This window comes from Mytilus trossulus, chromosome 4 (genome assembly GCF_036588685.1).
Source record: "Mytilus trossulus isolate FHL-02 chromosome 4, PNRI_Mtr1.1.1.hap1, whole genome shotgun sequence".
Classification (NCBI taxonomy): domain Eukaryota; kingdom Metazoa; phylum Mollusca; class Bivalvia; order Mytilida; family Mytilidae; genus Mytilus; species Mytilus trossulus.
Genome location: NC_086376.1, coordinates 34,529,881 through 34,542,100, shown reverse-complemented (window position 1 = coordinate 34,542,100; position 12,220 = coordinate 34,529,881). Strand labels below are relative to the sequence as shown.

Below are 12,220 nucleotides of genomic sequence, written 5' to 3'. Positions count from 1 at the left end.
TTTCAAATTTTCACTCTTTAACTTCCTGTTAAATGATATATATATATATACTAGGGAACTATAAATAAAAGCTTCCTGAAATTTGTTATTAGACTTCGAGTGATGTACCTACCTTACTCAAGCAAATTTTCAAATAACCTATTGCATCTTTGTCATATAAATATTTAAACTCTGTACCCAGGTTTTGTTATTACTCTATCAAACCTCTTTTTGAGATAATCTGCTTTAACAAGGGTTGAGATTATAATTTAAGCACCTGAATTTCATAACAAAACAATATGCTTTAGGAATGTAATAATTTATTACTTTTCAATAAATACATAGTATGTAAGTAAAATAAGGACGGCATGTAAAAATTAAATCAATTATATCACAAATATCACAGAAAAATGTATACATGTCCAACTGCTTTTTCATAAACTTAATTGGTTAACACAATTGACAAAGATAACCTCCAATTCTCTTAAGATATATTGAGATGTTTCTGAATCTTGCTTGTCAAGATTGATCAACTGCAAAATAAATTCTTTTTCAATGAAGATAAACCTCCAGTTAGTTTTTAAATATTTCATTGATTTCTTAAAAGCAGTCATAACAAAGTCATTGATTTTTTTAAGATAGTCTTTTCTCTCCCTAAAATCCATTATAATGTCACTGCTAATGTTCCACTTGAACTAATGCTGGGAATGTCCTCATTCTTAACCTCTCCACTTCAGCACGTAGAACAGCTACTTCCTGTGCCTGAGCCTTGGCTAGGTCCACTAGTTTCCTTCTTTGTACTATCTCCATGTATCTCTTGTCCTTACCTGCATCAGATCTTCTGTCGGCTACAAACATACAAAGTATAAAATAGGAAAAATTATATTGACGACAAATTTGATCTTATTCTGTTCAAAATGTATCAAAAAACATTTTTATGAAATTTATATCTCTTTTAATAAGACTTATTTTATACCCATAGTACTTTTTAACAAATTTTCATTTTTCTGTTACTAAGAATTTCTCCTCCTTAGCAACCATTAACTTTTACTATGATGTTACATTATGAAAGATTTTTTGCATGCTTTTTCAGCTTTTTAGTAATCATAATTCTTTTATTTATTTCAATTGAAAAGGAAAATGTATGATAAGGGCCCTGTTTGTATTGCCATTGAATTCGAAATAAAAAGTACAACAAATCAATCAAAATAACATCTTTAATGGTAACAAAAAACAAATCATCCTTAAGGTGGCTCAGGCCTTTTCGAAGTTTCTATCAGAAGTGCCGTATTTTTGGTTATTTTATTCCTTAAAGAAAATGTATCAAATTGGTCGAAAAAAAAAGGGGGTCACGGACCTTTTAAGCTCAAAATTTAACTTTTAAACAGGTATGTAAAAGGGACCATTTTTCAATGAAATGATAGGGAAAATAGAGGTGTTGACATATTTTTATCCGAATATAAAAAAAACTTTCTATGACAATTGGTCCAAATCTGTAATATGAAAAGCTGGAATATAGATTCAAAGAATGAGCCAATAAAAAACATAGGTCACCGTTAAGGGAAAAAAATTATTTCGCCTTAAAACCCAAAGGAGTAGGTCCAGTAAGACCCCTTTTTGGCCCCAAAATATGACAGTTTTACAAAATTGTTAAAATGTATACTTTTAGTTATTTATTGGACAGTAGAATGCTTCTGCTACATAAATATGAGCCGTTTTTGACAATACGATGTACATATATCGAGTACTAGCACCATAAAGTTATGCTAAATTACCGAAACCTTCAAAATTCTAGCATTTTGGTTAAATTTTAGACGGTTTCCGTGTAAAACGAAAGTGGCCACATTGGTGTTCATCCAAAATATTTAAATGTAATTTGTATTTGATGATAATACATAACATATATAAAGGTTGAGGATGAACACGGATGCGGCCACTTTCATTTTTGACAAAAAACATCTTAAAAGTTACATTTTTCAGCATATTTGGTAGATTTTTCATATTTGAGCTTGAATCGAAGTGTTTTTAATGACTAAATTATTTAAAATCTTTCACATAGATGAATTGAATAAAAAAAAATAGGCATTTCAGTATTTAAAAAGTGGTCAACATCTTTCGTCAGATGAACCTAAAATTTGAGGCCAAAATCGGTCCTTATCGGACCTACTCCTTTTGGCGGGAAAATGGGTGAAATGTCATTTTGACCCTTTAACAAATACGGATAATAACAAAATAATCTATTCAAAACATAACTACAATGATTTAACATTTCTGAATCAAAATATTTAAAAAAATTATATTGATTTTACGACAAATACTTTTGTAATTCATGCGTGAAATTATGCGCAGTCGAATAGTCCTGAGCCACCTTAATTGTTTGGATAACATCACTTATATTTTTGAATAATATGATGTATTATTGTAAATTTGTTTTCTATGTATAGGAGTCAGACAGAAACTAAGGAATATTAATGCTATAGTCTCACCATTAACTTCATCGATTAGTTTTCTCTCATTCACTGTGACATTGCGTTCCATCAAATCAGAATCAATGTTGGTATTATCAGCATCCTTGGCCTTGATTGTCCTGTTATGTTCTCGCAATATTTTCTTTTGATAGGCCAACTTTTTATCATGATGCTGAAATCAGATAAAAAAATATTTGTATAACACATAGCGTAATTTATATGTCTATAATAAAAAAATAATATGTTGTTATATATAATTTTTAATTTTAATCGATAACATATTCCAAATAAAAGAAATCTAGTGACTTAAATTTGTATTATAGTTGGATTAAATACTACAAATTCTATTTAAATATGTACAACGAATATTTTTTGATAGCCTTTTTTTATATTTTTTCCCATAAAGTCTACACTCATAGCGAATTCTTCTTGATGATTGTTAAAGACAAGAATTTAAACATAAGCCTCTGTTTTTGTTTTGTTTTTTGGTATTTTTTTTTTTTTTTTGCTTTCTGGTACAAATGTATTAACTTATAACACATATCATCCTTATATATATTGCTAAATAAAAATAAAGCAGTTTACCTTAAGCTGTGTCATAATTGTTTGTTCCAGTTTGTTGATTTCATCAGCCTTCTTTGCCTCATACTCCGCAACATTATTTAAGAACTGCAAAAAATATTTATATATATATTGGTACATTTTCCCTTAGAAATTCCTTAAATGATTGAATGTTGTAAAAAAAATATAGCATGATGTATTTTCCATGTCAGCTCTATCAATCAAACACTACTTTTATAAATTAACTGTTAACTTTGTGGATTGTTTGGTTTCCCTAATGAAACATATAGCTAAGGAAATTAAACTATTTGTTTGTAAAAATAACATATGCCAAGTGATTAAAAAGATAATATCAGGAATATAACTTTTTTATATTTTTTTTAACTATTCTTAAATTTCTTGAAAAAGGTATTCATTCCGACATGGCATACATGTACAAGGACTGTTTACTTTTGAAGCAACTGAATTTTGGAATTATCTATTTAAAGAAAACACATCCCTAGAAATACACAGTGACATCAGTCTTTTTTGTAAAATCAATTTTTATGAAGTTGAACTTCGTGTATTTTGTTGTTCCCTCATAAACTGTCTGCCTTCAATGCTTGATATATCACAGGAACCAATCTCATACATCCAAAATTAAACATCTTAACTTGCCAATTGAATTTCTCTGGTAACTTTCATGAACTGAATATCTTTCATCTTGTTCTGAAAGTCTTCCATTTCCATAAGCATCTTCTTGTGCTCCCTGTCAATCAAAAGATACAAACTATTCAATTCTGCAAAAAATAACACATTTTTGCAATTTCAGTAACTGAATCAAAGGATCATGTAACTGTTATTTTGGATATTGTCCTTATAAAATGTCCATAACTATATGACATTGGTTAATATCCTTGATGTCACACAAGTCTGAAAAGATCTGATATAGTTTGAAACTATAATGATCCTTCATAAAAAATGTATGCATAATTTCAACCTTATAGTTTTTGGAATGTTTTATAATTTATTACCATTCAAGTTGTATAATTCCTTTTCTAAAGTCTTTACTTTCAACCATACTGGAAATCTTATCTTCTCCAAGTTTCTACAATTTAAATCATACAATGTTTTTTTATTTAATAAAAATTTATATAATGCAATTCAAGATATACAATGATATTTCTTTAATACAATTTAAGACATTGGTGTTGCTCATTGTTAAAGGCAGTACAGTAACCTATAGTTGTTTATTTCTGTGTAATTTGGTTTCTTGTGAAGATTCTCATTGGCAATCATTTTATAAAATCTCAAAACCTATACTCAAACTTGCAATTTTTAATGCCAATTTGCTTTAAACATGTTAAATGAACCAATGGATAGCATTTAATAAAGAATTCTTTCTTACCTTGATATTTGTATTAAGTTCTTCAACAACACTACGATGAATTAAAGCACTATTTTTGTAATCTGCTATAAAGGTGCTTGTATCTGTTTCAACTTGACCTTGTTTCAATAACAGCTGAACTTCTAAGTTCAAGTTAACCCTTGCTTCATCATTCTTTAATCTAGAAAAGTCAATTGAAAGATTGAATATCTTCTAATCAAATAAATAATTCTTTACACACTTTAAACATAGAATTTAATGCAGAAATAGCATATGTCAGTGACAAAATCCGTATTTTACTTATCTATCATAATCTTATCACTTATTTTTTTTAATCAAGGGCTATAACCCAGAATAAAATAAAAGCCAAATCTACAAATCTATCTGTATTGCACATCAACCATTCAGTATAAAAATATTTTATTTATATATATAGATCTTTAAAAATCATAGTTTCCAGCAAAGTATTGATCACATGAACATTAATCATAAATTCATACATAAGATATATGGTCTATAATATTTTTCTTTAATGTTAAACTTAAATGTGCATGAGTAACAAAATTAATAAAATTGTTGTTTTAAAAAGAAATCTATATTCTTAAATTACAAAACCAAATATTTTACTACAAATCTAATATGTAGCTAGGTTTTCTGTAATGAGAATGCTGTTTTATCAGAAAATGATGTGAATGATATTCCAGAATAAACACATACTTAGATATTTTCATCTGTAGATCTTCAATCTCATTTTTCAGTATTTCATCTTCATCTTGTCGTTTTCTGTAAAATGCTTCCATTTCTGCAAACACTAACGCTTTTTGTTTTATCTGAAAAATATGATAACAGATTTACTAAAAGTTTTATTCTCATTTCCTACTTCCAAAAACTCAAATAAGGAAAAGAAAAATTGACAGAAGAATTGGTACTCTTTTTGCCACTGACAACTTTCTTAATTAAAAACTATGGGACATTGGTATAACAGAAAAAAACATAAGAAAAACTACAGAAACAGTAGAAAAGGCCTGACAGAAATAATGTTTTGGAAGACATAACAGTGATTGTGAATATGACAAATAGATTTGAAAGCCTCCAAACAACTTATTTTAATTGTTTAAACAGTTAAAATAAGTTGTTCATGTGAGCAATAATATAATGTAACTTACAAGGAATTCATTTTCTATTTTGATCCTTCTGAACTTGCAAAGTCTTTCCCAGACAGAAAGTTCAACACCTTCTGGATTATTGACATCTCTGTCCAGATCATTGATGGCAGACTCTACATTATGTTTGGCTTGAGCATGTTGTCTGGCAGTGGATGGACGATCAGCAAAAGGATTGGGCAAACCATGGTCCCCTGTTGAGGGGGCTGCAGGAGTATCAAATCCTTTCAGACGTGGTATCCTGTAGACAAATTATATATTACAACTAGTGCATTCTGGAGCTTATTAGTTTTACATATATCTTTTATTTAAATATATTTGAATAGTATTTCATATCAAATATATACTAGTAACATGTATCATATTGTTTCAATATCCATTAGTTATTACCTAAGTCACATCATCCGACCTACACTTTGCCATTTATTCATGTACCATATACCACCTATCGGAACTAGACAGTGACATGATTGCTTTAATTTAGCACTGTTGTACATTAAAGTAAATTTTCCATATTCAATCATGTTAATTTTTTATCCAATATAGTGTATAATGAAAGGTATTATTTGGTTTATTGGCTGTATGTTTTAATAAGTCTACTCTAAAAGAACAAAATGAAACACTGTCTCATATTTGTTAAAGTCTTTATATATGATGACATTTTTACAATGGGTTTTATATTCAAGGTAGGCAGAATTATTGTATGTGACAAAGCTATTTGTCTAAAGTTTTACCTATCCAACCAGTTCATATTTCTTCTGATAGGAGATTAAAAAGAACATCCTAGGAGTTATTTATAATTTAACTTTCATCAAAACTTACTTGGGTCTACGCCTGAAAAGTCTGTAAAGCTGATCTTGTTGTAGGGCGGTCACATCATTAAACTCTCGTTTGAAGGTTTTATCCATGGCCTTGTCTTCATATTGCAGATTCTCATAGTCATTTTTGTAGGCATCTAAATGTTTCTTTGATTCAATCATTGCAGCTGCTGTCAATGCCTAAAACAATAATAACTGACATATAAACATCTGAAAAATCTTTTTCCCAAAGCAAAACTTGGACTTAATGTTGGGAAACAATTTAGTTATAAAGTCACCAGATGCGGAAAAGAATAAGAAGAAAATTTCAACTCTGAACAAAGAAATTGTGTGTTTCAATCAATAACCAATCAAGCTTGATGACACATTTCATATATAAATTATACCTTCAAAGATTTCTTGTGTTCAACAAGTCTGTTGAGTTCTTGCTCCTGAGTTTCTAACTCCTCTTCAACCAATAATGACGCTCTCAAACGCAGAATTTTCAATTCCTCCTGCAATAAAATTCATAAAATAAGTTTTACTCATGAATTTTGCTCAATGTTTGTTTCTCTTTACATTCAAAAGGTTAAGATGGAACCTTTTTTGAATCATGCTTTTATTTTATTTGCATTAGTTAACAACCTTAAATTTTTTTTTATCTTCAAGTCAAAATCTATTTGAGCCAAATAGGGTTCCATGCATTATATTTCATATACCAGAATTATAAAGCATTGAAAACTTTAGAATATAGAAAATCTATATAATTTCTTTATATATATCGACATTTAAAAAAAACAAATTATTGCAATATTTGTATTTAAACAAACCTGATAGACCACCATCATGACTTTGATTTTCTTCATGAAGACCTGGGTTAACATTTCATCGAATCCACCCATACTATCCTGAATAATACTCTGTAGTTTTCTCAATTCTGTTTCTAGTTGCTGCAAAAAAAATCAAATATCCTTTATCAATAGTACCAACAAATGATATAATGAATCGGTAAAGACTGTCTTATGGATCAGGGGTATCATAAGATTACTATATAAATTAACATATCTTCCAACTATCTGAAACTTGTGAGAGGGTGAAATTCATTATTTGAAAGCAGCTATAAAATATATATGGAAATCAGTTTTATAGCCATGCTTATCAACAGCATCAAGATAAAATGTACCTTGCGATATTTTTCTCTCTCATCATTAAGATCTTTGACTTTCTGTTCGTATTCTCCAGCCAACCTCTTTTCATCTTCTGTCCAGTCTTTTAGTTCTTTGGTCTGCATGAATAGTGGCTTTGGAACATCCTATAAAAAGAAATTGTATGTTAATTTGAATGTCATATAAAACAAATAAGCTTTATATTTAAAATGTCTTACATATATTTTATTTGAAATACTATTCAAAATTAGTAATAAACAAATCATTTTGATTATCTCCCTTTAAAAAAATATTTGTTGATATTGTTTTGTTGATCAGTTTTGTTATATTAAGTTTTATTATCTATTACAATTTTTAAGCTATTGGCAAAAATGCAAATAAATGGTAAAAATCACCATTAAAGGGCAATATCTCCAATAAGGATCATTATTTTGTTGAATTATTTGTAGATTTTGTTTTCCTGATCATTTATGCTTTTCAAGCTTCTGTGTTTCTATTAAAGTTTGGCAAAGTTATTTTTAACTTCATTTTTGGACTGAAAACAATAATGTTACAATTAAATCTAAGATTGCTATAGCTCATCTAAATAAAACAGATACACTTTATACATAAAAATATAATATGTGTCAACACTTTTAACCCACCTTTTTGAGTTCATCCTCTTTTTTAATCTCCAAAACACCACCCATCATCATGCCCAAACCTCTCTCCCTGGCATTGTCACCTTTCTCTTTAAGACGTCTCTCTTCTTCCATTTTGTCTTCTTCTTCTTTCTTTTTCTTTTGTTCTGGTGTTAGATATTTCTCAACCTTAACCTTTAAAATATATTACACATATTAGTAATGGCAATATTTTATTCTTATTTCAATGTCCTTGTATAATAAAACAAAACAGGTCAAGCCTTCCAAGGTAGACAATATATCCAGATACAAGAAGCTGTGTTAGTTTTGTTAAACCCTGTCAAGTTGTTTTTTTAGGAATTGGTGATAAACAAAGAGTGACATGCAAGCCAAAGCCTTTTTCATAAGCAGAACTTTTTTATGCCCCACCTACGATAATAGAGGGGCATTATGTTTTCTGGTCTGTGCGTCTGTTCGTCCGTCTGTCCCGCTTCAGGTTAATGTTTTTGGTCAAGGTAGTTTTTGATGAAGTTGAAGTCCAATCGACTTCAAACTTGGTACACATGTTCCCTATGATATGATCTTTCTAATTTTAATGCCAAATTAGAGATTTTACCCCAATTTCAAGGTCCTCTGAACATAGAAAATGATAGTGCAAGTGGGGCATTCGTGTACTGAGGACACATTCTTGTTCAAAGCTGTTTTCAAGTAATTACTAATAAGTTTTATTGTAGGATACAAAAGAGGATACCACTGACGACTACACAATATGTGAGAATGAATTCATATATGACAGACCGGGTAGACACTGTCATAAACCACATTAAGAATGATAGACTAATATAGATGTCAAAATTAGGTGTGCTAGAATGCATTTATCTTTCAATGAGTAAAAAAATAAACAGCATGCAAAATCATTTGGACAAAGAAGTGTCCAACGAATAAAATATGGTCGTGTTTTTTTACAAACCTCTTCATCCTTAACTTCAAGAAGTTGTTCAGGTTCCTCATAAATGCTAAGTAAAGGTAAAATGATTTCTTCATCTAAATCAATATCATCCATGATTTTCTTTATACGCTTATTCTTCTCTTTTATTTTGCCTATTTCTGACACTTTCTTCAGGTGAATGTCAGCAAATTCTTTGTTAAATGCAACTTTAATTCTGTGAATGGCATCCTATAAAATATAAGTAAAATATAATGCGTAAGTATGTGACACAATGCATCATTCATTTACTTTGACAATTACACAAACAAAAATCATGTAAACAGAGAGTATGTTCCTCACTATGTTGATCTTTTTGCAATTATTGATGGGTGCCACATGTGGAGCAGGATTTGATTATTCTTCCAACGTATCCGAGATCAAACAATTTGTGATGCAAGCTTAGTCTTTAGTTTTTGATGTTGTGTTTTGTGTAAAATTGTTCGTCTTTTGGCCTTTTTCTTTTTCTGTCATGACATTGCCAGTTTGTTTTCAACTTATGAGTTAGAAATATGTCCATTTGTTATCTTTAGCCTCTCTCTTGCTTGATTTGAAATATAGTTCTGATTACAAATTATCTAGCAATTGAAATAAGTGGATGTCCCAATCTAAATCCAAAACATAACAATTATTCTTGAATTCAAATCTATGGGTCTCATGACCAATGTTTACAAATTTTCTTTGATATCATTTTCCTACCCTTGAAAATAATATATGCCTGAAGTGACAAGTACATTCATGAAACCACTTCTGCCAAGGTAAATATTTTTATCATAAATAGTAGTTGGTGGTTGAGATATGATCATTAAGGGTAACTCTAGTTATATATATATATATATATATACAACTCGTCTAAACATCAACCCAACAATGTTAGATCTGTAAATTTGCTTTCGGAAATTTTTGGTTCTTCCCTCGCTGGGATTCGAACCCATGCTACTGTGATATCGTGACACCAAATCGCCTGCACTGCAGCCGTCCAGCTAGACCACACGACCACCTGGGCTTCACAAAGTAAAGCTTTCGGTGGGCATGTGTTACCTTTCCACATCAGTTTTAATCTAGCGGCGTACTACAGTACATGATATATAAGGCCTGGAGATGTTATTGTTACAGATCAGCTAAATTATCTATAGTAAAGGATACTACAAATTCATGTAAGATACAGTCACAGAAAATAATTATATTCATAAGTAAGTCTGAGTCAGTGACAACTCTACAACAGATTTATCCATCAGATCGCCATCATTGGATCGCCATCAATGATGGTGATACATGACTGTGTACATAATGTATATACAACTCGTCTAAACATCAACCCAACAATGTTAGATCTGTAAATTTGCGTTCGCAAATGTTTGGTTCTTCCCTCGCCGGAATTCGAACCCATGCTACTGTGATATCGTGACACCAAATCCCCTGCACTGCAGCCGTCCCGCTAGACCACACAACATATATATATATATATTTATCTCTAAGAGTAGAGGACAAAACAAATTAATGAAGTATAACTTAAAGTCACATTTAAACTCTCTTATATTGACTAACCTCAAGTAAAATGATTTGATTGATTTTCTGTTCTCTTGTATGAAGATCAAACTGACTGTAAAACAAATCACTTCCTCCACCATACTGGGCACCTGAAAATACAGTCAAACAATTAATTCACTTCATATTATACTTCATTGTCATAAAATTTCATTAAAAAAATAACCACGTTTCCTTTTAATCTCTAGTTAGAACATTTTATGCTGTTTCATTTGTTTTCTTTTTTTTTTTTTTAACAGATAACAAAATATCCCCTGTTGATTTTTTAACATCAATACAATAACACGATGAAAAATTCCAAACAATTTTCCTTTTTTTTTTTCAAATTTGTCTCCACATGTTTAAGAAATTTTCAAATTTTAAACACCAGTATCTTTCTATTTACTGAATAACAAACATTACAAATCAAAATGTCAGAAATAAGTTTCCCTTGCTCAGGGCTTGCTGTTCATATAACATGTATGATTATACAATCCTGTGGAGAAATGTTTTAATTCTATTGATCTAAACTAGGGTTTCCACACACCACTATACTATTGTCACATTACATCTAGAAATCATCAGTACTTGGTTTAAATTTACCCAATTCCAAATTTATTTTCTAAAATAAATTGCTATTCTTTAGTAATCATTAAATTGAGTGGAAGTTTCTAATTTTCAACGTTTTTCTATCCAAACCAGAATGTATAGCTTACAACAAGACCAGTATAACCAGGTGGATATATATAACATGCAAAATGGATGAATACTGGTTCCACAGATTTTACAATTTTGATATATACTCTGTGTGACATGCAATATGATTAGTTCTGATTGTGAATGTGCATACATAAAAGAACGGAAAAGTTTTTGTTTTTTTCAATCATCCATCTTTATGTTGAGAAAGCAGGATCTGGTCAAGCTAAAGGACAAGTTTTACAAAGGACAGATCGGTAGTCTATAGTATTCTGAGACGTCAGACTAATGGGGATTGACACTTATGGACAAACCTGATTTATAATCGTCATACTCTGAAAAAGGCAATATATATATTTCACAATAATTTATTTTAGAAAAGAAGATTTCTAGTTTCTTTGACATCTTCTGACCTAGTCAGTTTGAAGACATTACACTTTTTGTTAAATTGGTTTTCATTGAAATATTGTCTTCAAATTACAGACCATAAAAATTATCAGAAAAGTCATGCTTTTGTTGCTTTTATCTCCTTAGTTTCATTTGAAAATATATTTGAAGAATCCAACATTTTTGGTTTCCATAATAATTATTTGATGTAATTATAAAGCCGTTACATTATATTTGCATTCCGCATACCATTAGACTTCTTAAGCAAATGCTACATGTATGCATGAATATAAAAGAACTTTTACTTGAACTCTTCATTTTATTTAACCATTTAACGCTTCTTTTTGTCATTTTTAAAAAGAAGGATGTAAAACATTGACCAAAACATATTTTTAGTTAATCAATATATTTTTCTGGTCAGAACTTATGTAAATGCATGAAGAATTTAGAACATTATAAATACTGATGCACATATCAATATTATATTAATCTAGACTATTGTAAA

General features: G+C 29.7%; 1 protein-coding gene across 12 annotated transcripts in view; it reads right to left on the bottom strand.

Moving 5' to 3' along the window:
* Window positions 1–282: 282 nt before the first annotated feature.
* The window catches only part of LOC134715175 (cilia- and flagella-associated protein 43-like), a 46,441-nt gene continuing 34,503 nt past the window's right edge, over window positions 283–12,220 (bottom strand). For 7 of the 12 annotated variants that reach the window (XM_063577175.1, XM_063577174.1, XM_063577180.1 and 4 more), the window contains 16 exons: window positions 11,643–11,663; window positions 10,654–10,745; window positions 9,091–9,297; window positions 8,145–8,315; window positions 7,518–7,646; window positions 7,165–7,284; window positions 6,742–6,849; window positions 6,360–6,535; window positions 5,541–5,778; window positions 5,092–5,204; window positions 4,396–4,555; window positions 4,022–4,095; window positions 3,666–3,756; window positions 3,033–3,116; window positions 2,466–2,619; window positions 283–827 (listed from right to left, as the gene is read on the bottom strand). In XM_063577175.1, coding sequence (XP_063433245.1) covers window positions 658–827; window positions 2,466–2,619; window positions 3,033–3,116; window positions 3,666–3,756; window positions 4,022–4,095; window positions 4,396–4,555; window positions 5,092–5,204; window positions 5,541–5,778; window positions 6,360–6,535; window positions 6,742–6,849; window positions 7,165–7,284; window positions 7,518–7,646; window positions 8,145–8,315; window positions 9,091–9,297; window positions 10,654–10,745; window positions 11,643–11,663 — 2,108 coding nt within the window. In that variant the 3' untranslated portion in view covers window positions 283–657. The remainder of the gene's footprint in view (window positions 828–2,465; window positions 2,620–3,032; window positions 3,117–3,665; window positions 3,757–4,021; window positions 4,096–4,395; window positions 4,556–5,091; window positions 5,205–5,540; window positions 5,779–6,359; window positions 6,536–6,741; window positions 6,850–7,164; window positions 7,285–7,517; window positions 7,647–8,144; window positions 8,316–9,090; window positions 9,298–10,653; window positions 10,746–11,642; window positions 11,664–12,220) is intronic. The other 5 variants (XM_063577179.1, XM_063577181.1, XM_063577176.1 and 2 more) reach the window with 1 other exon arrangement.